Below are 27,594 nucleotides of genomic sequence, written 5' to 3'. Positions count from 1 at the left end.
ATCATACACGTGGAAAAATGAACGTCATAGATAAATCTCTGATTACGTCTCACGTATTATTTCCCACCGCAATGCGGAACACGCAGCATGCGTAAAAAAAAAACTTGGCAAAGGGGAGAACGTGTACGTTGCGTTACCTTGAATTCGTTAACGTTATTCACGACGCGACGCGTTTATACGTCTGGACGTTTATAACGATATATTTATTTTTTATAGAAGAGGACGCGGAGGGTGCGAAATGATTTCTTAATACCCTAAACGTCGCGGCGTCGGTTCGCAAGCAGGAAGATAAAAGGAAGGCCGTGGCGGAGAGATCCAAGAGCATCGCCGGCACCGCCACACCGATAATAATAACACTGGCAGTTTGATGCGGTGCAAGGAATATCGAACGTGTTCGGTCCGAGGGGTGCGAGACACGTAGGCATGGCAACTACCACTCTGTCGCTACTGCTGCTGCAAGCTCGCCCAGCTTTACCGCGAACCGACTATAGGACGGGCTCTGCCCTGCAGATTCCCGGTGAAATCATCTCGGAATTCGAGGGGAATAACAGAAATCGTCGCGTCGGACGATAAGTTGTTGGTTAACTCTTTCGGTCGTAGTAGTAAGCCTCGTTCGATCTTGTCGCCTATTTCATAATCCATTTTTTGCACATTTAGACAACTTTTAAACCTGTTTTATTGCGGTTTTTTAGCTATCTCCGATAGTGTACCCACAGGTTTTCAATACTCGAGAGTAGTTATTGCGATATGATGTAAATTATTATTGTTAGAAACAAATTGATTGAAAAATATCGTGAAAATTGATGGAATAATTCATTTCCGTAACTGCACGTATACACGTGTTACATAAATTACAAGTTTTTGAGGTCGCTGATTACGAATCTGAAACCGGATTTTGAAAATTTAAAATGGCGGATTCAATGTGGCGTACGAAAATTTCAAATTCGATCGAATCCGGAGACACATCTGGATCCACCATCTCGAATTTTTGAAATTTGATCTCAGCGACTCCAAAAACAACTGCATAGTTTTTTGATCGGATGTGATTAAATTAAAAATTCCCGTCCGCCATATTGGATCCGCCATCTTCAATTTTTGAAATCTGATTTCAGATTCGTAATTAGCGACCACAAAAACCATGCCATACTATTTTGTAATAAGAGTTGACTCGGCAGAATAATGTGTGACTCAATGGGTTAAAAATGATAAACGAAAAAAACCGCAGACACACAAAAGTCTAGTTCAGGAGAATCCGAATTTAATCTATTTAACCCGAACTTGAATATACCGGATACAGTTTGAACTGTTATAATCAAATAAATTTTTTTTCGAGAAAAAATTTAACTTCGAGATTCTCAGATCCCATCGCAAGTCGCACTAAACAGAACGTCGAGAATCCGTGAAACTCAAGAAGCGAAAAACCTCAAAGATTAATTGTGGTTTAAACCTGAAATACAGGAACTGACGATAAGACTTCCGAGGGTTAAATAAGTCGCAATTTTCACTCTAATTTATAACCATAATGAGCGGTTTTTTCATATTCAAACGGGGTCTTTTTACACAGGATTTCCGTACCTAAGAAACTCTCATCGCGTAAGCATAGAAAAGCTCGAAATTTTCTCGAGGTTCAAATGACGTATAAAATTTCGTCTCGGGATAATCCATGATCATAAAAATTCATCTACCTCGCGTTTATAAAGCTAAATACTTGAACGTGATGGACATGGGGTAAAAGGGGAGCATAAAAGGCGTATCCTGTATAAAATTACCACCAATGGATTATATGCCTGATAATATGGCCTTTTATACGAGGTTTCCATTAGGGTTGTTTCAGGCCCAGAGCCTATGGATGAACATCGGACGGTTTTTTGTATAATAGATTGATAGACATTGATTACGAGGCGAGGAATTTCACGTGATAATGAAGGCCGAATTTCCAGCCCACATGTTATGTGATTAATTAACGGGCTGATTATAATAATGTATGGATCGTTAAACTTCTTCAGAAGAGTAACAGAAAGTTTTTGACATATTTAGGTTGAAACTGTAGGTATGTTAAAACTTTGAAAATTTTTATTTCAGTTTTTCGGCAAAGTCGATACACGAAGTAAAATGTATGAATCAATTTCAAGAATTCGGGTACATGTATGATTTTAAATGGAAATTCAATTTACCACGATTTTTGAAAAGCTTATTTCTATATATTGAAAAACTTCAATCCTGAGAGAAAAAAAAACTTCTCGACAAATTCGTGGCACTAATATGCCCATCGAACTTCAATTTTTTCTGGATAAATATTCGTAATCAAACGTTGAAAAAAAAAAGTCTCGATGTTTTTTTGCTTTCACGCATCGTACTCCATTAGTCTCTCAGAGTCGTTGAGAAGGAACGAAAGGCGTTTCGAAGAGGCGAGAATCTTAAGAATATTTAAAAAGGCACTTATTCCTACTCGCGTCTCAAGCACACACTGCGGCATAATGTAATAATCGTGAGTAGAGATGTACTTCAAAAACTCTCATCTACATCATCTTCGCAGCCTTCGAACTACACACTGCATTATTAGGTACACGTACAACAAGCATTCGTGTATTTGCCTTGAATTTTCACAGTTCGAGCAACGGAGTACGAAATTTGTAACAAATATTGTGAGAAACCAATTAGTTATAATTTATTGTAGCTGGATAATTTTCTCTCATCTATAAATACACGATCAAGACGAAACGGTTTCTCATTTCACAGTCCACTAAACGTCCGCGGATTATATATATATATATATAATATATATTATATACATATGTATAAGAAAAATTAGGAATGCATAATTTTGAATATTCATTAACGGAAGATCCCGTAGAAAGAAAAATATTTGCATGTTATTCAACGCATCGATGCATCCGCATGCAGATTTTGCATCCGAGCTGTGCCTTTCATGCATCGCGTTTTATCAAGTCAACAACAAAAGCTGTTATTATGAGGGCAGAATATGTATGCATACGAAGTATTCTACGCGACTCGACAAATGATTTTCCCTCACAATTTTTAATTACGTTCATAATTTTGTAAACGATCCTCCTAACACCGAATAGCACCCCTGAATTATTCCAGATTTTTCTCTCCAGCCGATATATTTTTATAAATTAAAAAAAAAAAGAAAGCCTCAAAACTTCTTCGATCAAAGGCGATCATTTGAGGCCAAATCAGGAAGTGGAAACTATTTTTTTCTCTTTTTTAACATTTATTTGGCCAATTTGAAGATAATAATAATTTCCAAAATTTGATCAATTTGGTATATTTATTGATAATTATTCATTTTTCTAGATGAAAAATTATCCGCTCGATGCATAAAAATGTATGCACGGTCATATTAAAAGACGCGATGATTATCTGTAATTTAATTGTGAGTTGTTTTAAGCATTCCATCACTTTCCAGACCCAATGATTTAATTTTGTATTTAAATAACAGCGAATTAAAAATAGTCTGAATGAAATCTTATCAAAACATGACGTACGTATTTAATCTGCAACCGTCATCTTATAACACACTCGATGTCAATATACTTGTTCTTTACTTACAGCTGCATTGTATTTTATTTTTCATTCTTCTCGCATCTTTGAACTGTTGGTAAAAGGAATTGATATTATTCCTTTCTCACGTTCTTCGAATGATTAATTAATCAATGCTATACGCGATATCGTTGCAGAAAAAATGGCGTATTATTAGCAACAACGCGAGGACGCGACGGTCCGTCACGGTACTGCCATTCATCGGTTCCAAATGAGTGAATTGTATTTTTTAATCTGCTTTCTAAAAAAGAATTTAAAGAAAAAAAAAGAAAAGAAAATAGGAAGCACACGCGAGGACCGCGAAGCCTAGTCGAGTTGGCCAAGGTATTCCTATGCATATATTATACCACAGAATCAGTCGGTCATATTGCGTAATGCTTAGGTAACAGCAAAGAGAATCCGCAGTAAAATAATCAGACGAAAATAAGTATCCCCGAATGGAAAGAATAAAGCGCAAACGCGTGAATATCAAGAAACTTTGTTTGCCCGATTTGGAAATCACATCGACTAGCAAAACGAGACAAATCTCTCTCTGTGAGATTAAAGTTACCAATTTTTGTCTGTTAAAAAATAGAAATAGAAAAAGAAAACTGTGCGTAGTTTGGTAATCCCGGTAAGTGTACGGTCGTACACGAAACGTTTAAGCACTACTGCGAAGGTGAAGACCAAAAGTTTAAAATTCAATCGACGTACGGCTGCGAGAAGGCGATTTCTCAAGCCTCAGATACTGCAGCAGCACTCGTAAAGAGCAGAGAGAGAGAGAGAGAGAGAGAGAGAGAGAGAGAGAGAGAGGGAGAGAGAGAGAAAGAGATAAAAAGGCAAGTAAAGAAGAATAAAATAAACAATATCGTTTACTCAAACGTCAAATATTGGCATAAAAATAAAGAAAAAAAAGAAACCACCGCACTAAACGGATTCAGCAACGCACAAAGAGACAAGAAAATCGTCGTTCAATGCGGCATAAGGTATAAACAAGTGTACGTAGTATAGTTAAGGTAGAATATCGACATGACCCTGATTCTCGATATAAGTTGTACAAATATAGCGTAATACTACTTACGCGTATACACGTACACATACATATACATATAGGCACACGCGAGAGTCGCGTAAGGAGTAATAAAAATCTGAGGATAAAAAAAAAAATAAATAAAAAATAGTAATGAATTGTAGAAAAAGAGAAAGAAGAAACTGCACAGCGATCGCAGTTCACCTTTACACACACACACACTATTACGTATCCGACTTGGTTAGCAAGAGTGAAAGAGTGTGGATAATCTATCCAGGCACAAGCACGCACACAAGCGTGTCTAAACTTTAGGATTATAAAGCCGGGGTATTTGTACGGACGTAATAATTACACCGCGAGGATATATGGTATAGGTATGTGCCTATTTGGCTTGAGAATATCGCGCCTATATATGTATGTAATATGATTGCCTATACTTACGTATATGTGTAAAGATATACGGACGTGTATATTATACAACAGAGAGAGTATAAATATGAGGGTTTCAAATTTGGCCAAGTTTTTGCACGAGTTTTAACGATAGCGGAAACGCCGATCGTTTATGGACAGGTAACGTCATCGAAAGATTAAGCGACTTGTACGTACGTACGTACGTATCTCCTTATCTTGATAGAAAAAAAAATTCAGTGGAATCGTTACAAGCACATCTGTAAAATCCTTGCGGATGGATAAATGGAATTAATCGTCACGCGTGTAAGACGTAATTGCAATACGCACGTTATATAAACACTGGTTAAATTTTACATATCAATGAATCTCCGGATGCAGCGATTAAGTTCGAGATGAGAAATTTCCTCTTCCATTTCGCGATTACAGCAGTAATCGCATACGATAAATCGTGATAAGATAAATTTCAACGAAATATAAATTTAGCAAAGTTTATTTCTGTGAACTTCGAGAGAGGAAAACTTTTAACCTGGTGTAAGATTCCAACGAAAAAAAAAAAAAACCTCTGCGGCGTTCTTTCTGTTTTTGAAAGGTCGAACCGCAGACGGAAGTAATACAAGCCGATCGTTGAATGAAGGAAGGTTAAGGCGGAAGTACCTCTCCAAGCAGGCAAATAACAGAGCGCAATTACATTGTCGTCACAAAAGTAAGTATTACACATATTCCATGCGATTTCATTGTTTACGGCAAGACGTGGCACAGCCTTGGTTTGCACGCAGGCAGGCAGGCAGGCAGGATGGAATTAGTTAGTCCTGTTACCCGCACAATGTCATCTAGCATACATGCCGTACCTTGAAATCGGTTACAGCGCGATACCGATATGCGAAACCGCAAAAAACTTGCTGCTTTGTTCGTCTTTTGTTTTATTTTTTTGGTTTTTTTCTTTCTTTAGAACAAGTTTCCATCAGGTATTTCGTCAAAATTCATGCCGCAGAATTTCAAACACGCGACTTGATACGACCATCGATTTTGAAGCAATAAATCAAAATTTATACGAAGATTAAATTGTTAACGTTACTGCGACAATACATGATTAGGAAAAATCGTTAATTTTCATCTTTAGGAATGTCGGAAATTTAGCAAACCACGATAAAAGAGAAAAAATATACTCATATATCGAAAAGCCAACTCCTTCAGCCATTCGAATATTACACAATAATAACTTGTACGAACGTGATTTCTCGTCTTCAAAAATTTTCCCCGCCTTTGCCGCAAGTTGTCGAAAATGTAAAAAACCGTCGAATCCTCTTCTCATTGTCAGACTCTTCCGAGGTTTGTGGGAAAAATAGGCAAACACACATACACGTACTTGCATAATATTACAACGTATATTCCCGTCATTCGAAGGGACACGACGAACGGTCACCGTTGGAAAAAATACCGAGTGGATGAGAGTGGTAAGAGCGACTAGGCAGGTGCCTTGGCGAGCCTCGTCAGGTATGAAGTACCTCGCAGGCCTGCTGCAACAACCTTTTGTGGCTTCTTTACTGAATGAACCTGCTCCAGGCATGATGAGGCGTGTATACCTGATGCTCAAGTATGCATCGCCCTAAGGTTTTCCTCCTCCATCCTGCTCCTGCGGAGCTGCTGCCGGTGGACATCGTACAGAGTTATTCATGCATGCCGTTCACACACTCGTCCTCGAGGGATCCTTTTCGTGTGTAGATTATTACCTCGAAACGAACCGAAACACCATCGTAGGCGAGTCAAATCACCTATAAGCGTGCATTCTCAAGGTATAAGGCGTAAGGCATAACCGATACCACGGTTCTATTCTCCTCTCAACAATCAACGAGGTGGTATAAATAAGTCGATTGTATCACTCGTAACAGACACTGGATGAGTATCACAATACGTGTATAACGTGTACGGTAGGAGATAATATCGGAGTATGAATTTCTTTTCCATCAAGCGTCTAAAATTTCTAACGTTAATGTAAAAAAGACACCTAAATTTTCTTCACATAAAATTGACGGTCGTTACTTCGCAGTTTTTAAATTCTCACCGCAAGAACTGTCGACTAATATTTAAGAAACACACGTGGAATAACTGGGCTTCAAAGTCGTTCCAAAGTCGCGAAATGGTGATATTTGTTCCAATATTCCGTTGTACGTAAACGTTACCAACTTCAACGGCACGATAATTCTCCCTTTACAATCCAGAAATAATCTAACAATGTTTTTCCACAAATAATATCAATATTTGTACACACTCGGCTTCTGCCTCGGCTATCTCATACGATGCCTCTCAGCCTGCTACTAGATGGAATTGAATTCGAGGGAGCGTTTTGAGGATAAGCAGCACAAACTGGAAGCTGCGAACTCCGCGAGAGAGAAGAAGAAGAGGTGAGATGACGCAATTGCGTAAAACGAGACGCGTAGAAGCTGTGTCCGTGGTATCCATCTCCGTCTTCACCTCCACCTCCACCTCTACCTCCGTCTCCTCTAACCTCTTAGTCGTTTGCAACTCGATTCCCTCTCGACTCCCTCCATCAACAGCAGCAGCTACATTATAGGTGTAAAACATCGTCGTCTCATTACCGACGCAATGCAAACTCGTAATCCCTCGTTGATGAGCGGTGATGGTGCAACGTCTTTATCAAAATAAGGAAAGAAAAAGAAAAACCCCGCACCGCCCGCATAAGGTGAAACCGCTTTTCCGTTTAAATCATTACCGTCTGGAGGCAGCGATAACAAAATAAAAATAAATAACCACATAAAATAAAAACCACAAAATTGTCACTTCCTCTTCTTCGCTGTCGTCCCACTGTACCCACATCACCATTTTTGGCTTGGTATTTTTTTTTCATAATAATCGATGAACAAGAATCAAGACTATACGTACGTACACTACGCTTATAATACTTATCATCTCCGTAAGATGCAAACGTACGATTAAATTGATTAAATAGTAAAAAGAGAGAAAAATAACCACAAGTACAAAATCGAAGTAATATCGCAATATCTTAACCTCATACAAATTCATGAACGAATTTCACGAATGAATTTTCTCGCCACTTTCGGCCTTCTCGGATAATCCACCGGTTCCGTGACACAACGGTTTCCTGATTCCTGGCGCAGCAAGCAAATAATAAATCATGACGTACCTACGTTTCCACGACACAAGAAACGATTGGTAACGGTTAAAAGGCGATTAACCAAGCCTAGCGATAACGGCTTGCTGGAAGTTGTACAGTTTGTGCGGATTTTGGCAAGAAAGTAGATCAATCGTTAATAACTACGATCCGCGATACAGCGGAGGTTTCACTTACCAGCTAGATGACGATGCGTATCATCTCTCGACAAGATGATCACTCAGGAGTTGAGCTAGGATTACACGGTATAAATAACGGCGAGCTCGTCGCCTCCCTGTATCGTTTGCATTTCCTAATCACCGTCCTGGAAGGTTTATCAGCCCGTACGAAATACGGTTTCATCGTCTAATTTAGCTGGTATAATTAAGAAAAAAAATTCGATCCCTAATGAAACCCGGACGGGGTTGAAGTTACGAGAGCGACTAATTCCGAATTATTTCATGTCGAAACTTGAAGTAAAGAAATGAAACTTTGAAGAAACGACAAAGTTTCGAATGGTCGGGAAGTCGACGACTCAAACTTTCGAAATGCAAGATTCCGAAAATTCAAATTCAATAAAGTTTCGATAGAGTAAAATTCCAAAAATTGAAGTATATTCACACAGCGTATATTGTTCTCCGAGTGGGTGTAAAGAATCAGAAAAACCGAAAAACAGAATAACCAGGATTCCGAAATGAAAATATCGAAAATCCGAAACAAAGAACGATCAAAGTGGTGAAATTTCCCCAAGCAAGAAATTTACAGAACTGAAAATCTTCCTTTTCGAAACTTCGATGTTTGGTCAAAGTTCGATTTATTCTACTTCAAGTTTCGCCACCGAATAATTTCGGAACTTGGTACCTTCGAAACTTCTCAAATTCGGAATCTCACACCCGCCCCATTAAACCGGAACATATAGTGCAAGCAAAAGAGCGAATTCAACGACTGGCAAATTGATTACTGAAAATAATCTTGACAGAAAATTCCTTACATGTAAAATCGAATTTGATGTAGGTACAAGGAAGTGGGCTTAATTTATTAAAAATGAGCGCTTATACCGTAAATCGAGGGTGAAGGAAAGATAGTCAAAGAGTTTGACGAGACGTGTCAATCCGGGCGAATATAGACAAACATACGGACGCTGCATCGCGTCTCAAAGAAAAGAGATGAGAAAAGAAGAGAAGAGAAGCAGCGTGTATTTTAAGAGGGCCTTATTTCTCTCTCTCTCTTATTTATATTCAACGTGGCAACGCTATTTTTATTTCAACGACCGTCGTTGGGTATCTCTACAACGCTAGGTATTTTTTAGCGATGGACTAGAGTGCCGCAGAGCGTCTCGGTCGTGTCGTCCAAAGGTTTTGGACGAGAGGAGAGGAATGAAGAAAAATAGAAGAGAAATGAAGAGAGACACGCGAGTAGGTTTGTAGTGGCCCGATTAGCTATTAAAACGAGCGTCGAAACTACCGCCGTGTTCAGTCCTAGCCGAGATATGCAAGATGTATCGCTGTAACAGTTTCGTCCGTGAGGTCTCACAAACTGGCACCAGTTCGTTTAGGCTAATAAATATCCACGTCTTATTGCCACCGCGTGCACCCAGCTTTCGGGCATCCTTCCATCTTCGGCTAGTTTTCACGATGATAACGAAAATGAAACGAAAGCGAAAGCCGATTCAATTTGACAGTTACATTACCTGCTACAATGTTACATCATAACTCGTGTTTAGACCCGTCGTAAGAAATGAATAATATGTCTCAACTGTATGTTACGTACGACGATTTGCCGATTCAAATTCCACGCTGATTCCATAACGTTGTTTAAAATTTTTTAAAACATTCAAGCTTTGATAAAAGGATTCAGAAACATACATCGCGTTAAAAATTCTTCCGCGACAGGTTTTACCCTCAACGATAAATAATAGGAATAACACGAGTATAAACAAATGGTGGTATTTTTATTTAAACACGAATTTCGTCGGTCTATTTGATAGAAAAACTTCACCCCAACCGCACATTTAGTTTTAACAGTAATACGATGACTATGCATCGCGCACAGAAAACTTATTATTCCACCGTCATTGAACCGAATTCTTCTTATCACCGAATTCACGGCTCTAAGCGACAGCGGTCAGTCTATCGGCTCATGTGCATCATGCATAATTTTGTAATTCCAGTACAATTGTATAACGCTGAAAATAAATTTCAATATATTTTAATAAAGTTCAAGCTCTCCTTCATTCGACCGTGAGCATACGATAAATCTAACAAACTATCAATAACGCCAGCAACATACAAGATGTAGTAGACTCCCGTTCATTCGGCGATGGGACCGAATTCCCTCATCGGAAATCGATCGAGACATGTTTTCGGGGTATAAGTCACGGTTGAATTCGCGTGCACGCGATCCTTGCATGCAGCAGGAGACCAACGTTTTACGATATCGTTAAAAGCGTTTGGTTCGATCAAATGCCCCGTAATATTTATACAGTTTACGTGCCTCTGCCTGGCAACATTTTCTACATGTACAACGATGCTATTTTTTTTCCTTAGAAAATGTTGCAGAAACTTTATCTCGAGACGTGCGTTTCGAATAGAAAACCAAAAACATACAAGTCGCATTCGCTGACTGAGGTTCTAGAAATTTTTCGAATCATATTTTTCGCCTTTTACAATCGAGTCACTCAATAGTTTTTTCCGGATTTTTTTTATATTTTTGAGGTCGCCTTTCATATCAATTCAAATTACATTTCGCAGTTTCATCCTGCTATGCTACTTAAATTGACAAAATAAATCATACGCGTACACCTGTATGAAAAAACAAAAAACAACCCGACTTTTGGACAGGTAAAACAAAAAAAAAAAGAAAAAAAAAGTTCTTCAATGTACAGTTTGCTGGGACATTGAAGTAACGTCACGTCCAACAAATTTGACGGAAGATAAATTTTTCATTAGGCAGAGAATATTAAATCGTACGGATGATTTTTATTTCGCTTTTTCTCACTTTTTTATTCATACTTACAAATAAAGTTTTCAACCCCCGAAGTAGCAGAAAAAAATAGTCATACACTCGTTCGAGGCAACTCTAGTTTCTCGGATTTGTGAAAACTAGTTTGTCCCTAAGATTACACAGATTGTCCGTGGTAATTGGATGATAAAAATTACGTAAGGTGGTGTTATGTCACGGTCCGTGCAGATATATCAATCATGCCGTGCGTGTACCGGTAAAATGAGGATGAAATAATCAAGAAAAAAAATACTAAAGAAAATAAGAGCCATCGACACAGTGGTGGAAAATAATTGCTGCCACTCGTGAGCGAGCAGGATGGGTAATTAGCATAAATCAGTAGCAGTCGTCGTTGTCTCGTAAGAAGTAGCTATCCTTCAAAGATCCGTATATCTACGTATCGAACAGTTGTTCAGCGACAACGATAGTAAGATATATTCCTAGACACACTTCACTACCGCGCCTGCACAGTATTTGTACAAAAGATTGACAGTAATAGCATGAAGTTAATTAATACGCGATTGAAGGATGCGCAAAGACGAAACGTTTGGAAATGTTTCCAGAAGAGATAACTGAAGCTGATGTTGGTAACGTTATTGTAATGATTCAAGTTTGGGATAAAATCGTTATTTAGCAGTTTCGAGAACGTCTGTGATACGGTAAGTTATAATGTGGAAAAATATATGTAATACATGTTTGGAAAACTTGACAACTTAACGTTGACGTAACGAAGAATGATTGGGGTGAAAAATTACTATTTTGTAAGTTTATAGTGACTTTGAAGTAGTTAAGTTTTGAAAATATGCATACATTTTGCCCTGTTATAATTCACTGAATTTCAGACATTCCTGCAGCAGCGAATAAACGATTTTCCGATACGTTAATCATTGGAATAACGTTACTAACTTCAGTCTCATTCAATGTCACTATAAAAATACGAAATAATGATCTTTCCCCTCAATGTTTCGTTACGTTAACGTTACCGACTTCGGTCTCTCAGAGATAAAATCACACCAACTCGTAGGAAAGCGGGATAATCGCCCTTTCAAACAACGCACTCGCCTTTCGTCCCGTCGAAAAAGGCGTTTTAATAACGCTCCGGGTTGCCCGGGCACTGTTTTGTCGATACGCAGACCATTCGGAGCTTTCAATCTACCTTTTTACAGACAAGGAAAGAAAGAGCTCGTGTTTTGTTATCCGTTAATTCAAGTCACACCGATAACACGCACCCCTCTTCATTCCGACAATGAAACGGTACTCACTGACAATCTGTTGTACACGAGTCGTACTACACAAGCGAGTAAAAACCCATTGCATGTAGGCTTTGAAGAAGCGCGGGGCGACTGGGCGAGCGGATCGGCGGCCGAAAACCGGCTAATCGTAAGTAAAGGCTAGAGGCTAGACGCGAGGGAAAGAGCGAGCAGGTATAAGTCGCCGGGAGTTTTTTTTTTTTTTTTTATTTCCCTCTCATGTCGCAGAGCTCGAAAAATCGTCGAGTAAGAAGGTATGAGAAGGTCGGAATGACTGTGAGCGTGGCTTCGACGAAGTTCGACTTACTCGCCTACAAAGCTTCAACCGTAGACGCGTCAGCTGATTCATTATAGGTTACGATTACGCGATCGCGCTCTCTTATCTGCATACAGTTTATGCTTATATTGCTTATACATTACAGGTATACAATGCGTAGATTGTGCATTTGTCGCGCAATGAGGTTAGGGTTGAGTTGGGTTCAAGCCGGACAATCGTTGCGAAAATCGGATTCGAAACCGGCGATATCGCCGTTTCGATGCTAAGAGATCCGGAGAAGGAACAAACGGCCGTTTGAAAATACACAGTTGATGCGGGAATAAACGGCGGTTGGCTCGAGGCGAACTCGCAGTCGAGACAATAGAGAAACAAGTGGCAAGCAGAAGCGGCTAGTGGAAAACGCGCAACAATTCCGAAGTGTAAACTCTGACCGATCAACGGCTGTGGTTTACGGTTCATATTCGTATTGCGATTATCGGTGAAATGGCAAAGTACACAATGGATGAAAAATTAACGTTAGGGGGAGAAATTTTGCGATACTCACGTTTCAGTGACGATCAGATCGGATCCCGTCTCTCACAGGGCGACGGGTTAAAACTCACACCAATTATCACCTACGGTTGGATGGAGGGGGCGAAACTATACGGGCGGTTATGATGATGCAAAAGAAAAAACACAAAACATAACACGACGCCACTCAGCCGCGCGCACTCACAAGTCACAAAACAGACTGAAGTCGGTCGCCTGTCCGCCTGCCTGCCCGATACGCTTCCCAATCGTTCCGCGATCCGCGTTCCCTCTGCCGGCGACGCGAGCAACCGTCATATCAAAATGGCGATTCGCGCCCTTCGTTCGAACCGCCGAAACGGCAGACCGCCAGAAGACGAACGATATTAAGGAGCTGCGCGGGTTTTAGAGGGCAAAAAACAAACATGTTTTCTATAATCTTCTTTCATTTGGTAGAAGAATTGTTTTATTCAAACTCTGAGCTTATAAAAGAACAATATTTGAATAAAATTTTGGAAAATTGGTTTTCGAAGAAACGAGTAACCTTGCGGTGTACAGGATAACTCATAATAGCTTTAGCGGAAATCAAGATGCAGTGTCTAGCTAGTGATTGATAAAAGGATTTTTTTTTTCCTTAATCACAACTTATTTTACAAGGCAATACGTGGTCTAGATTTAACCAAAAACCGTAGTGTTTTTCATACAACTCTACCAAAGATTCAAATTACAATTTTTTCTAAATCCTTCTTACGTTCACGAGCTATGATTACTTATTGACAAAAAATATTTGGTTTTTTGATTTCACATCAAGCTTTCATGAGTTATATTGTCCACCGCGAATACTCGTTTCTTCGAAAACCAGTTCTCAACGGCTGAATTTACGAAATTTTTGGATGGAAATTTGATCAAATATTATTCTTTCATATTCTTGAAGGTTTAATAAAATGATTCTTTCATTAAATTGAAAAAAAATTAGAGAAAACATGTTTTTTTTCCCCCTTCAAAAGCCATGTAACCCCTTAACTGACAGCTCCGATGCAAGATCGACTTTGCACGAAACAACCGAGAATAAATTGAGAAACGGTTCGCGTGAAACAACTGAGGCAAGTTTACAGATAAATAAAAACTAACAGATCGTATCTATCTGGATGTTACGACTCGTATTCGGACTTTGATGGATCGATTGTTCAATTAAACCTATTCAAAAATATTCTTGCGTTTCAGGCATCAACGCAAGCGTGAAAAAGTCTTTCAGAATTCCATTTTTACAATTTATTTTAACATTATTTACAGATTATACATTCTACTTTAGCGTGTGCCAAACCGTGACAATTTTTCTTGGGTTTTGTAAAACGGCAAACCAGTGGGCCTTCTCCGTTGCACCTCTCGCCCCCTTTCCTATGGCTACTTTTCCTATGCAAACGTCTTTGGATTTTTTATAGGAATTTATCGATTCTTCGCTGTCGCTGTGCTGCTCGCTGCTGTTTTCCTCTGCGATTATATTCTGGAATAAATAGAATGAGAATGTGAGACCATTTTGTACGCATCGTATATTCAGTCCTGTAAATAATTGCCTAATTTTTCATAGATCCGTATGCTGTCTGTAGCGGTTTTATTGGCTGAATTTTTGATATTTCATGCGTGTATTTAGAACGCGATACGTCACCTTGCTCCAAACAGCAACGAGAAATTGAATGGTTTCGAGCTGAGCAAAGGTCAAGTCGAACGTTAACGTTTCATTGAATTCGGGCTGAGCAGCTGCTCGCAAGAATTTCGTCTTCTTCTTTTTCATCTTCCGCCCCGTCTTTCCATTAAGCATTAATATCCGTACGTACGGATCTGCAATGCGAGAGGGTCGATTAAACTTCGGCGCGCTTGAATTGTTGCCAGAATTTATCGTTACGTTATTAATACTTAAATGACGATTATACGATAATATATTGGTTTAGTTTATTAAAGCCTGACACTCACTGAAATCATTTAACGTCGGTACGGTTGGTGCGAATTTAACGTTAGCGAGCCTCGCAACGTTAATCGTTAATCTCTGCGCAGTTGGCAGGTAACTTATTCCCAGCAAGATGTTACCGAATTCCTAAAAGAAAAGATTGTACGGTAGCTATTAAACATAGATGTTAAACCGGAAATATCATGAAATATTGTTAGTAGCTGCGACGTATTTTTGGCCGCCGAAACACGTGCTGACTGCATTAATTACATCGATCATTACAACTTTTTTGTTCGCGCATTTATTTTTTATTGATTTAATTTTTCTACGTAGTAATAAACGACAGGAAATTATTGAGAACGAGGTCAAAAGTCCCTCGTTGCGAACCTGTTCGACCGTTCAACTGGAACGCAGTCAGATCCCGAAATAAAATATGGAGACGAGGATCGAAGTAGGACAACTTATACAGCACTTTAACGGGTCTGTTCGGCGGTCAAGGATCGACGGATCTAACGCGGTTGTTACACACACCTTGCTCGACCGCTTCATTTTGTAATTAAGCAAATGAATTTCCGGGCTGGTCAATAACTTCTTCACTTCTTTCAAAGGAACTCTGAGCGTGCATAACTCCGTGTGATTGGCGTACCTGTCGTGATCGTATGCCGTGACGTCAACAGCCCATTCCTGAAAAATTAACAATGAAAGATCAAAGCAAGCGCGTTGAGTTGTTCGGAACAATTACACCTCATTGTTAGCCAGGCTCAAAAACGGGGGGAAAGCTTTTTGCCCGGTGCGCGAATCGTTTGAAAGAAAGTCAAAAGGTGTTGGACGGACTGCCAAGTGAAAATAGGCGACTAAGGCTGCCAAGACCGAAATCCCCGGGTGCAAGGTCACGGATGATAACGTGTGATAATGACGGGATCCACGTGCCTTGACTTCTTGGGGCTTGACATCCGCAACGACGAAAGTTTCTCTGTAAATTGGGCTGGCCGTGTGCCGAACCCCCCTCGTCCTAAAGCTGTGCAGTTTTTCCGGATTCCGGTTGGACCAGGACTGCTTTACAATGTTCACCGCCACATACGGCTCTAGGGTGCAGTTGTACTGCTTCTGAGGTAAGTTCGATACCGCCTGAAAAGAAACCGGTATACGCATCAGTCGATGATTCACGGTCAACATTGCGCTTTTCAAACTCAAGAGCGGGTACCTCGATGCCGATTACGAGCTTCCCCGTTACGTTTTCCGCACTCGCCGGTAAGTATTGCAAGCTCATTGTCAACTCTGTTGGAAAATCCTTGAGCGGGTCATCCTTCGGCTGCTTTTCGACGTTGATCAAACTCTGAAAATTTAGCTCCGCCGATTACGTAAATCAACGATACATTCTCCCTCTTGTCAGTCTTATTCAACTTTAGTTTTAAGGGGGAAGGCAACGGCAAAAGGGCCTTGAAAATACAAAATTTCGTAATCCGTTGTCGTTTTATATATAATCAAAAAGAAATAAAAATTCAAATAATCCTTCACCGAGATATCAATACCACGATGGAGGGGATTTTTTTTGTTAATTTCGAATATTTTTTATTAAAAATTTATTTAAAACACGTTTAATATATACTCAATAAAATACCGACAATCCGAACCCTTTATTAATTAGTTTTCCCTGTGAAAAAAATTCTTAAAAATCAGTCATATTTTCGGCCGTCACAGTGGCCTTCCCCCTTAAGGGGAAATGCTCTCGGATTTTGGAAAATTGGGTTTCTTTTTGGCTTAAACAATATCTTAGGGTCATAAAAACAATATCCAATCGACCCTGTAGCGAAAAAGTTTTTTTAAAAGGTCCTTTAAATTTTAAACCCAATTTTCTCGAAACCACTTCTTTCAATCTGGGAGGACAGGTTACTTGAACATGGTTGCATGGATCGATTTGAAATTTTAACAGTGGCTTCGCAATAACATTTTCTACAGAAGCACGTCACCGTTTCTTTTATTTAATGCAAACTTTTTTTTTATGTAAAATCTCCTGCTTATTTCCTGCCCAAAAACGACTCATTTTTTCAAAAGTACACGATTTCCACAAAATTTGTTTTAAAAAAAAAAAATCTCTCTTTCTCTCTCTCTCTCTCTCTCTCTCTCTCTCTTGTTAGAAATTACTGGTCGAAACTCCGAATGATGAAAATTGAAAATGTTTTGAATATTTTACCGCCAAACGCACTGTAACGAGATCCATCCTCATGGTCAACGGAATTTCGACGATAAATAATTTGGACTTGCGCTGAGACCCAATTATCGAGGATCAATTCCGGCGTGAAATCGCATCAGCCGTTTGGGTTCGTATTTCGAATCGTGTAAATTACGGTATTATCAAATGTAAAAGAACAATGGAAGGTAATTACCAGAGTGGAAGCGGTCTCGATGCTCTCGAAGGTACCGTTGATTGAATTCGGAGAATCCCTTCCCTGGGACTCGACGTTTTCGCAAATGCTTCCTGGAGGAGATAATCAGGGTAAGTTAATCGGTAAATCGGCTTACACGTTTCTAACAAGCCACAATATCTGCTCAAGACTGATGATTTTTTAACGAGGGTTCAACAGACGCCGTGGATAAGAAAAAGCAAGGTGGGGGAGTGAGACGAGTCAGGGTTGTTACCATTGTCGTATAAACTTCCCAGCCTCCAGGACCTGTAGCTTACGTCGGCGAGCTTGACGTTTTCGTTCGGGGGTCCGTTGCACCTCAACGGAGTATTCGTCTCGTGTTTTCCTAAGACAAATGTTTGTTTAACGCTTGGCTCTTTTTATCCGTTAACCTTATCTCCGCCTCGGTTTACCAACGTAAAAATAACCACCTTAGACCTCGTCTCCGTGACGTTTTAACCGATCGCACTGTACAGTATAGAGAGTATGCTCGTGTCTCTTTTAAATCCCGCATGCGGTATAATATGTATAACGTGCGCTCGAATCATCCGGCACATTTTGTTCATCAATATTGCTCAAGCTGCCGTTCTCTTGCAGAGTGACCGTTAAGATTAAGTATTAAACGCGTCACGCGTCGTACCGTTGACACTAATTTTTCAGATTTTATCGACCTTTGCACAAGTCTTAAATTAACTCCGAAACCATCCCGGAGTTCTTTCAAAGTTTATAATTGTTCGCGACTCGCGAGTGAATCAGGAATATCGGTCGGCATTTCACACCGATACCGATGTGATCGTGATACCATCAACAAAACAATTTCACCTCCGAACGATTTGCCTAGAAATTCGTGTGTCTACCCGCAGTGATTTGACCTTGGTTTCCAGTTGTAAATTGACCGGCTTAGGTAGGATACCTTGCCTGCGTTTAGTCGCTGCTGTTATCTTTATCAACACCGTTCTACCGCACGACAATCGTTAAAATTAAACGTCCGATCGTTGTTACGCACGTTGTTAAACGAGTGCCAAGTAACGAAGAATGGAAAGCCTTGAGCGGATTGAATATTAATGGAGTATAAAATCCGGCGTGATCGTGTGATATTTTTGACATTCAACTGAGAGAAAGCATTCGTGACTTACGGCGCTTACGTACGCACTCGTACCCGATACATCCGGGCGTAAGGAAGCATGCGATTATCAGGAGGAAGACCAAAACAGCCGCTGCGCCAGCCCCAATCAGCACGAACCGGCCCCACGGGCCCAGAAACTCTGCGTCCACCATTCACTGGAATTGCAGAATTAACGTGTGATCATTATAAAGCTGATGTCGAGTAGTTTCGGGAGGAGGGGAACGGAAAGAACCGTCAGTCCGGTGGTCGGGATCAGGTTGAACAGCGCATACGTGTAATCGGCACTGTATTTGCATAAATTACGCTTCGCGATGAACGAAGCGAAGACAGCGGTAGTAGCTATTGCCGATTTCGAGTCCCAGACTAATTAACTGTGCGCACGACGAATACCTACGCTCTCCGTGCACACGCGGCACGATGACAAGCGTAATTACCTGCTATCTGGAGTCTTGCAAAGGAAATAAAAGGTGGAAATTAACGGTGGGAAAAACAGCACGAGGAGGAGGAGAGAAGAAAATGAGAGGGAGAAGGAGAAGAGAAAAAAATAAACGGACGATCTATTTGCGACTCGACTCACAACGGGCACTTGCGCACCTTCTGCATATACAGTGACAATGGAATAATCGCTATACGCACTGTGATGTACGACTTACGCCTTACGTACGTTCGAGGTGCCTCTTCTCTCAAGGTCAAACCAAACGCGGCATCATCGGTGTTAATATTGTTTGTAAACAATTACGACTTCCCCGGACGTGATCGGCTATATAAGTTGCAAACTTGAGCGGAGCTGGCGCCGTACGATCGAATTGTCCATCACTTCGGATATCAAGTTACTTTGACAAGGTGAAAAGCTTCGAGCAGCCAACTATGCACACAGGTACGAAAGTCATAACGTTCGTCACTGGTGGCAAACACACCTACACGGTGTAAAACGCACGTATAACCGAGTGCTCGTGAATAATACTGGTACGTGTAGCGACGTATCGAGTGCCAAAGAGATGTCTGCGCGAAGAGCTTTCGTGCAGCTTCAAGACGCGACGCAAGGTTGGATAGTTTTGCCGCTTTATACCGTTTGCTCGTTATCTTCTCGTGATCTCGATATTACGTGTTGAGCTTATTGTCTCACGTGCGCGGGAATAGCTCTACGGGCTTACGCTGTTTGAACACTTGTCTCTGCTCATGTGACGCTAAGGTCCTTCCTTCCACACGTGTGTCGAAATCGTGTATTTTTAAGGAAATGAGAATCGTGGAGTTTGAAAGAAACGCACGGTTTTATCACGAAGGAAAAATTTTCACCACAAACGAGCGATGAAGACGTGACCGCACCGCGAGTTCTGTGACGCTTACAAATCAGATCATTAAAGTAAGTGCATACCAGCTAATATCATTCTGATGAAGAGCGAGCTCGTCTCGGAACAACACGCCGTAGACGGTCAGTGCGACTACATAACGCCCTTGAATCGTTATTCTCGATAAATATTCACCGGAGTCATAAACGGACATGCGGTGGGGCTGGAAAATTACCGTGGAAAACCAGATAACGAACATCCTGGAAGTGACCAGTGAGCCCAACGAGGATAAAATGGGACTAAAATATCGTTTCGCTTTGCCGGAGTGACATTAAGATCTGCCAGATCATCGAAAACTCGAGCACGTCGAGGGAAGTAAAAGAATTATAGTTGCGGATGACGTTATTGAATAATCTTCTTGGCAACCACCTTGACTTTCCTTACCAAAAACATTCTGTCCCGGGATGGAGAATCTCACTCACTATACTATGCGGATACACTGGGTGACATGAGACTATCACGGAATTTCTTTCGAAGCAACGCCGATACAAGGTGTCCTCCTTTTCGACGCGTAGTCTTGTGTTTTTTTTTTAATGTTCTTTTATTTTTTTGTCACCAGCACATCAACGGTCCCGGCTAATTACCGTCCAACAGCCGAGCCGAACCACCGACTCGCCTGCTTCCTGGCGAGCACTCGATCACCGAGTCACTGTCAGTCCCCCAATAGTCGAGTAACAATTCCTCCCGTCTGGGCGTAGCTCACAATCGCGATAGTTTCTTTATTCGCAGGTTACACCTCGACCCGTTTCTTATACCTCGCCGACTACCATGGAGCTCACTCTGGCTTCTGGCCTACCTAACATTGCTTGGCTCTCCACACAGTCGTCGCAAACACATGCGGGCTCGCATTGTACACACTAGCACGTGAAACCACGCGTTATCGCTGATAATACACTCTCTCGACTCTTTGCTGGCTTGGCTCGATATGCTAAAACAATCGCGCCTTACCCACATGCAGTCGGCCACGTAGCGTTGGTGGGTACCAAGTGTAGGCTCGACGCTGCATGTTTGTCGCTTGGACTCGGACACGCGTGTGCGTATCGCTATTTGTTTTCTAAGCACAGTTTTACAGGTGTCGAGGATCGTCGCATCCGCCTGACATCGATACCCCCGCGATCAAAAGAACGCCAACTCGTACGCGTTGCTTGCAAATTTCCATTACACCTAGGTGTACGAGAGGCAAGTTAATGTCGATTTCATGTTTCCAGATCATCGAACGATCACCGCGATCTAGACTCGCACTCGCGGTGAGAATTACGTAAGAGAATTGAGACGTGTATGGTTTTACCTAAGGCTCGTTAAAAGTTAACTCACCTTCGTCGTTACGTTTCGTCGTCGCTAAACCAGGCGCGTAAGACTCTATATTTCCAATCAAGTATATATATATATATATATATATACTTTTTCTCACACTAGTTTATTCACATCCGTATAACACGAGGGAACGGTCGAGGGGGGCATTTTTGGAGATGGGTAAGTGCGCGCTATTCATTTCGCTCTGATAAACGCAGCTGTCGAGCCAATTTGCCAGCTGAAATAACAGCGATTCGTTCATACGCTATCGAAAGTATCGAGTTTGACGAGATGCGGAATATATCCAGGGTGAGTCTACTGTAAGCGTGAAGTGTAATTCTAATTTTTTAGGAGCAACGATTTCTGCTCGCACAGTCGTCTATTGGCTAATCCGCACAAGCCGAGAACCTTTGGACCTGACAAGAAAAGAGGGGACTGCGAGATCCTTGAAACGGCGAATCTAGCGCGTGATTTATGCATTTTTAAGTCGACATACCTGCTTGTTAATTTCCCTCGACGTCGACTGCACTGAATTGTTTTCACTCCTCTCTCACATTACAATCGCCACATAATGTTTGCGTTGTACAAATTCACTATTGTTTTACGCTCGAGGCTATAGTTCCAGGTCTCTTTGTGTCACATGTTTAATTCTCACGTTTCAAGCTCAATTTCAAAACATTTTATTACGACTCTTCAACATCGTCTACAGGTTCCTTGAGTGACAGAAAATAATGATACACCTACCGGCGTTCCATGTTGTTTTTCGTTCCAGTTTCCATCACCGAAATCATCAGCGTGTAAAACTGTCTTCAAACTCCCTCGCGGATTTTAATCGAGGATTGATGCTTGGGATCGAATTTGAGTCATCAAAATGTACGATAGTCGAATAATTGTGCCTGGTACAATATTGCCTTGAATAAGCTGACATTCCGCTTCATAGTTCGTGGCGAAGAAAGTCCAAAAATTATTGGATACTGTGCCCCGATGATTGTTAAAATACTACATACGAATGTTAACTGAAAGGAATAACTGTTATTAGAAAACAAGCTTGACTCCTGGTACAAGCAAAAGTATCTGTTACGGCATCCATCACTCCTTTCTCTACGTTGTTGGTTTGGAAAACGAGCAGGTGAAGCGGTGCAGCGAAGCGATTCGTCGTGATTTATTAAAATAATTTCCATAAATTGTACGCATTATTGTGACCTCGGAGACAATTCATCCTGACATATTCGAGGTGTTGGGAAACTGGCATGGAGGATTGTGTCACAACTCTGATTCAAAGCTTGACACGACCTCTGCCTTTCACATAACTCAACAAATTCTCGCGTAGCACCCGAAATTCTTTAAGAGGACCATCGCTATGCGTTTTATCCAAAGTGGATAATCATCCTACCTACTCGACTCAAGGTTCTCTCCATGACAAATTGCATGCTGGACACAGCTCTCGTATCTATCACTAGCCATCCTAAATGGTAAATTCAACGAGATTTCTCTCATTCAAATAGACTTCTCTTCTGATTTACTAACCAATGAGAGATTGACTTTCAATTTCACGTCAGGTACTGGTTTACTACGGATTAGCATATGGCGTAAAAAAATAAGGAAGAAAGACAAGCGTAACAAAGTAACTTTGAGCGGTTGTAGAAACGATTCAAAAACTGATCTCGCACAGGGCGCCTACATTCTCGCATCATTGTCGCACGTGAATCTGTCACAGGCCCTGCCCAACATTGACTAATACTCCGAAATAAATAAAAATTTCAACACGTTACAAACAGAAGTTGTAAGAAGAATAACATTGATTTCGGCAGAAATTACAAACAGAAATAACCAAGAAATTACCACGAATATTTACCCAATCAGCAGCCGATTCTCAATTAAAATGAGAACCGTGTACGAAAAGTGATATAACGAAACTTTCAATTCTCGATCTCAAACCTTAACAGAAACCTGATATCAATAATTCATGGAACCCTTAGCGAGGAAAATTCCTCGAGGTAATTTTCTGCGATAGATTCGTCAATTATCTAAGAACATCCGATGTTTTTCGCGGGTACAGCGTTTGTCCGAGCATTTGTACTTGGCTGTTCCGTCAGAAGCTGAAAAAGTTGAACAAGTACAACGAAGCCAAGCCTACTCACGGTTGTTCCATCGGTGGCTGCAGCCCAACCAATTCGATCAGCGTGCAGATGTGCAAAGATTAGTAGCGCAAGGTCGCTCGACGGCCATCGAAAGCCCACTTTTATTTTCATCGTAGCGATTAGCGCGTACCAGTGCCGTACGTACAGGCCGTGTGGTAATGCGGGAACACGACTCCGTACAACCAAGTCCAGGTCCGGCTGTGTCCGGACGATCACGTGTACGAGGTGCAGGTGGTAGGAGAGCGGAGAGAGTCACTCTCCTCCTGGTGACCTCGATACCCTCGAGCCTCCACCGTTCCCCGGATAAGGGGACTCCTTTCACTTCGAGGCGACTTCGGCAAGGAGTTCTTTATGCCCGGCACCAAAAGTTCAATCCTCCAGTGGCACCAGTGCATCCAGAACCGGCAAGCCGTCGGAGGTTGGAGTGAAAAAATCGCGCTACCGTAAGTCAGGATTTAGTTAAAGTTCTCGATATCCTCTGCGACCTGAGTGATCGTCGGAAGCAATTGGAACCACAACGAAAAGCAAAGTCTCCGAGTGTTCTGACCGGTGGCGTGAACGCGAAATCGACGAAGATGCGTTGTTGTGGAACCTGAAGACAGGGTCGATTGTTGCTCCGCTTTTCTTCGCCCTTTACGCTTTTTCGACCTTTGCGGTACTCGGAAGACAAAGATGCGGATCACAGTGACGTGGTACAGCGTGCTTTTGCTGTTGTTTTACCGATGTAAGTGACAAACCGGTGCGAAACCGATTTCTACTTTTGAGTCACCGAAGTCCTGAGATGGTACGCACCAGTGATGTTAGCGATGGAACAGTGCCTTTGATTCGTGTTGAATATCGCAGGCTCTGCAATCTTATGCAGAGACCGATGGAGAGAAGCGACGAATTCTTGTTCCGTTAATTTTACTGCCTCACTAACCCAGTGACGAAATATCTGTGACACACGAACGAGAGCCGAAGAGCCGGTGACCGTTTACTCTATACCGAGAAATCGTTTTCCAATTCGCTGTAAAGTAGGAACAAATTTTGTTGAAATAAATTCTCATTCGTGTGTCGAATTTCATCGGGATAATTTGTTTGCGTTGAGTTTAATGGAAAATCAACGGGTGTTCAATCGGTAAACTGCAGGGTATTACGAAGGCCTCGATTGATGAACTCGGGCCAATTTCTTGTACGAGGCTATATCTCAGGGAGCTTCTTTTAATGGATTGCAAATTTTTTTAAGGCGTGACCAGTCTGATCATTCCGGAAGAACTGCCCACGATATTATCTCTCATCTACTCCAATATTCCGCCGATAAAGAAAGGTGAGCATCCACTCGACTGCTATCAGTTACTAAAGAAAACGAAATTTAAAAATAGCCTGGGTTCCCACATCTTCATTGTTGAGGTGCGTTAGAAATGAAATTATGCCTGTTTCACGCTGCTCAATTAAAGCGGCGATTTTTCAAAGCACTTTCACCCCATTCATATAAACATAACTGCTTGATGAGACACCCAGATTCAACCACACACTCGTTCTCCACGTTCTCCACGCCGTAAAACTGCGCAGAGCTATTCAAAACAATATTACCAACAATTAGAGTGCAAAACACGCAAACTACTCACGCTGCAAGCCGCAGAGTGCTTGGCTAATGTACACGTTGACCATGTCTGAACGTTTCTGTATGATTTATTTCAAATACGTGCGCGGTACTGCATCGTAGGTATAAAGACTTCAGAGTCACGCAGAATGATTGCACAATGGACGGTGAATTTTGATGTAACAAGGTCTTTTTTTTCTGTGCACACACACACATGGAAACACACAAACAGACACGGTCCTTAAAACACTTGACTACATCATTTCTTGGAAGATAAAAATTTATCGTAATTTACCGAATATACTGGCCTGCTCACTGAAATTTCTCCCACTGATTCAACGTGAAATGTGCCTTGTAATGACTTGTAAGCTATTTTCTATATTATCTTTATATATGCAAGCAAGGATTGAAGATTCAACGGCAACCCATTCTTTTGATAAATTATTAATTGAGAACGAATGAATAATGAATGAGCAGTCATGGAACGTGCTTGCGACAGAATCTAATGGATTTCTTTTTTTTACCGTCAACTAGGAACTGACTCTCGGCTTGGAGTTGGCTTCAGGCTCGGAGAGCATGCTGATTTCCAAGTCCTAGTGGAACTCGGTCCTCAGCAAGAAACGGAGAGGATCGGTACTTCGGACTCGAAGAGGCGGCGTCAGGCGAGTCAAGGCCGATTTTAAATATTAGTTTTTCGAAAATGAACTGGCCGGTGAATTACGTAAAACTGCCACGACCGCACTGTACAAATTGAATTGCGTTTATGTTTTCTTGCGGCAAAGCCGGATTATTGTGCAAGCCTTCTATTTTACGACTCATACATATATCCGCGCATGCAAGAAGGTCGATTGAGACATGCATCAACCTTTTTTTTTTTTTTTGTTAGGTTTCCACCTCGCTTTCCAATCAAGGATTCCTCCTCGTTATTATTATTATGAATATTATCCTAGATTAATGGTCTAAATAACTTGTGCAAATTATACTTACTGATCTCTGTTTTTACGTTACAGGCAACCCTCAATGCGGCAATAAATGGTGAAATGGGACCCTGGGCCCAGTCCATTGCCAAGTATCAGAGTCAGCTCAGAATCCAGAAGGAACTCGAAGAACGGATCAGGCTGCAAGAGCAATTAAAAAAAATGCAGACGAAGAAAAGCCAGAGCGAGACGATGGTGAATAACGAAATTTGAAAAAGAATAGTCACCTAATTTTGTAACATTGTAATTGAATTATATGACCAAAACCGGGAAACAATACTTCAAACATTTGGAATAATCGCTTGTATAGATATCACGAGTTGATTGGATGAATCAAATGCAATTACGCGCCATATGTACATATGCGATTTCAAAAGTGTAAGGGAATCTGCAGTCCGGCAGTTTTCTTCAATCGTGGTGCGAAACGTGCCAGAAGACACTGTCTCGTCTACTCGAATTGAAGTGCAAATTTGCATTCTGCAAACTGATGGATTTGAAAGGGTTTGACAAGTTGCCAAATTTGGTCGTTTTTTACTTACAGTCTGGAGGCGGCGAATGGCTGACGAAGTGGAGTAAAGGGATGATAGAACCACCGGGTGAGGATCCACCCTCGGAAAGGTTTCCGATCGAGGAACTCTTGCCTATGATTGCGGCGAACGGAATACCGACGGGGGGATTTAGGAATTCCGAAACGACGAACGTCAACGACAAGATGAAAGAGTTGCAGAAGCTGTACAAGGCCCAACCAATTGCTCAAAATGCTTGACCCTGTGAATTCCAGTAAAAATATAGTTTTTAATCACTTAATTTAACCTAGTTTCTAGTTTTTACCACTTTTGTACCATACTATTTATTCGAAAACCCGTACGGGAGTAACGCGTTTGTACAAAATCTCTGAAAATAGGTATATGTAATATATTTAGTAACTCAATATATTCTGTAAAGTGTTTTAGAAACAAGTTACCTGCCTTTCAAGATCAAACAAACTTGCCGACACCTCGTACAGCATCGGAAACTGGATCAAATTGTGCGGACTTGCATTTTGCTTGTGATATAAAGCGTCGTTAATATTTTGCAAGACCGAAAGAGCTTTTCGTGGTGTCGAGGCCAATTCAGCGACAAGTCGGGAGACTTTCGTAACTTTCTCGTTAATCATGATTGTCCAGGTGTTTTCTGTCGGGTGATTGACGGACTTAATCCCAGTCATTATCTGCAAAAAAAAAGTCATTAAACGATTAATTAAAGTTTAGAACCGGAGAGACTGAATTGAAGAACCAGTGAATCTAAGGGCGAATTTCAAGTTCCCTCAAATCAAAACTAAACCGCTTCGTTTTCCCGAGTTCTGGATGATAAACGTCCGTTCCAACTTGATGAGTGAAAGTACTGTAGCCTGCGTTCAATGCCAGCTGTAGGGTAGCATCGTTTCGTTTTACCGACTTTCGAGAGGACAGGAAATAATTCTCGGCACGTGAAATCCGTCGGTAACTCATCGGGGGTTGATGCGAATTGTTACCCTGAACGGAAAACCACCCCGTGTGACGAAAAGATGTCCGGTAGTCGTTGCGAACAAATTCATGTTATATAAAATCAAATAACAATAAAGTTTTGTTAACGTTGATCAATTATTT

The 27,594-nt window shown here is 41.1% G+C and overlaps 3 protein-coding genes across 16 annotated transcripts in view; 1 reads left to right on the top strand and 2 right to left on the bottom strand.

Annotated features, from left to right (window-relative positions):
- Nucleotides 1-13,378, bottom strand: part of LOC124303260 (mitogen-activated protein kinase-binding protein 1) — an 84,915-nt gene extending 71,537 nt beyond the window's left edge. For 4 of the 7 annotated variants that reach the window (XM_046760269.1, XM_046760268.1, XM_046760272.1 and 1 more), the window contains exon 1: nt 13,186-13,378. The gene's annotated coding sequence lies outside the window, so the exon portion shown is untranslated. The remainder of the gene's footprint in view (nt 1-13,185) is intronic. The other 3 variants (XM_046760264.1, XM_046760266.1, XM_046760267.1) reach the window with 1 other exon arrangement.
- Nucleotides 13,379-14,405: 1,027 nt separating this feature from the next.
- LOC124303264 (synaptotagmin-1-like) lies at nt 14,406-23,542 on the bottom strand. 7 transcript variants are annotated; one of them, XM_046760278.1, is made up of 10 exons: nt 23,408-23,542; nt 18,635-18,779; nt 17,734-17,844; nt 17,481-17,572; nt 16,298-16,429; nt 16,024-16,221; nt 15,625-15,777; nt 15,120-15,240; nt 14,815-14,987; nt 14,406-14,652 (listed from the first exon to the last, which is right to left on the bottom strand). In XM_046760278.1, the coding sequence occupies exons 2-10, from the start codon at nt 18,774-18,776 to the stop codon at nt 14,452-14,454; spliced, it is 1,323 nt and encodes a 440-aa protein (XP_046616234.1). In that variant the 5' UTR covers nt 18,777-18,779; nt 23,408-23,542; the 3' UTR covers nt 14,406-14,451. The 7 variants fall into 7 exon arrangements, with proteins under 7 accessions (XP_046616234.1, XP_046616235.1, XP_046616233.1 ...); XM_046760279.1 differs by lacking the exon at nt 23,408-23,542 and adding an exon at nt 21,763-22,932; XM_046760277.1 differs by lacking the exon at nt 23,408-23,542 and adding an exon at nt 20,358-20,763.
- LOC124303268 (uncharacterized) lies at nt 19,359-27,584 on the top strand. Of its 2 annotated transcripts, XM_046760292.1 has the most exons (6): nt 23,619-24,131; nt 24,633-24,713; nt 25,524-25,651; nt 26,000-26,161; nt 26,508-26,746; nt 26,912-27,584. In XM_046760292.1, exons 1-5 carry the CDS (start codon nt 24,080-24,082, stop codon nt 26,730-26,732), a joined length of 648 nt encoding a protein of 215 aa, XP_046616248.1. In that variant the 5' UTR covers nt 23,619-24,079; the 3' UTR covers nt 26,733-26,746; nt 26,912-27,584. The 2 variants fall into 2 exon arrangements, with proteins under 2 accessions (XP_046616250.1, XP_046616248.1); XM_046760294.1 differs by lacking the exons at nt 23,619-24,131; nt 26,912-27,584 and adding an exon at nt 19,359-19,501 and having other exon boundaries at nt 26,508-26,905.
- Nucleotides 27,585-27,594: the final 10 nt, after the last annotated feature.

This window comes from Neodiprion virginianus, chromosome 4 (assembly GCF_021901495.1).
Source record: "Neodiprion virginianus isolate iyNeoVirg1 chromosome 4, iyNeoVirg1.1, whole genome shotgun sequence".
Lineage (NCBI taxonomy): Eukaryota > Metazoa > Arthropoda > Insecta > Hymenoptera > Diprionidae > Neodiprion > Neodiprion virginianus.
This window is presented reverse-complemented; position numbering and strand designations above follow the sequence as displayed.

Bases quoted from the DNA above. Each gene is read 5' to 3' on its own strand.
- LOC124303268 (XM_046760292.1), top strand. From the start codon at position 24,080: ATGCGGATCACAGTGACGTGGTACAGCGTGCTTTTGCTGTTGTTTTAC. The intron at 24,132-24,632 runs GTAAGTGACAAA...AATTTTTTTAAG, and splicing joins TTTGCTGTTGTTTTACCGAT to GCGTGACCAGTCTGATCATT. The intron at 25,652-25,999 runs GCGAGTCAAGGC...TTTACGTTACAG, and splicing joins ACTCGAAGAGGCGGCGTCAG to GCAACCCTCAATGCGGCAAT.
- LOC124303264 (XM_046760278.1), bottom strand. From the start codon at position 18,776: ATGGTGGACGCAGAGTTTCTGGGCCCGTGGGGCCGGTTCGTGCTGATT. The intron at 15,241-15,624 runs GTGTGTGTAACA...CTTTTCTTTTAG, and splicing joins AAATGAAGCGGTCGAGCAAG to GAATTCGGTAACATCTTGCT. The intron at 14,988-15,119 runs GTGAGTGTCAGG...CTCGCATTGCAG, and splicing joins ACCGACGTTAAATGATTTCA to ATCCGTACGTACGGATATTA.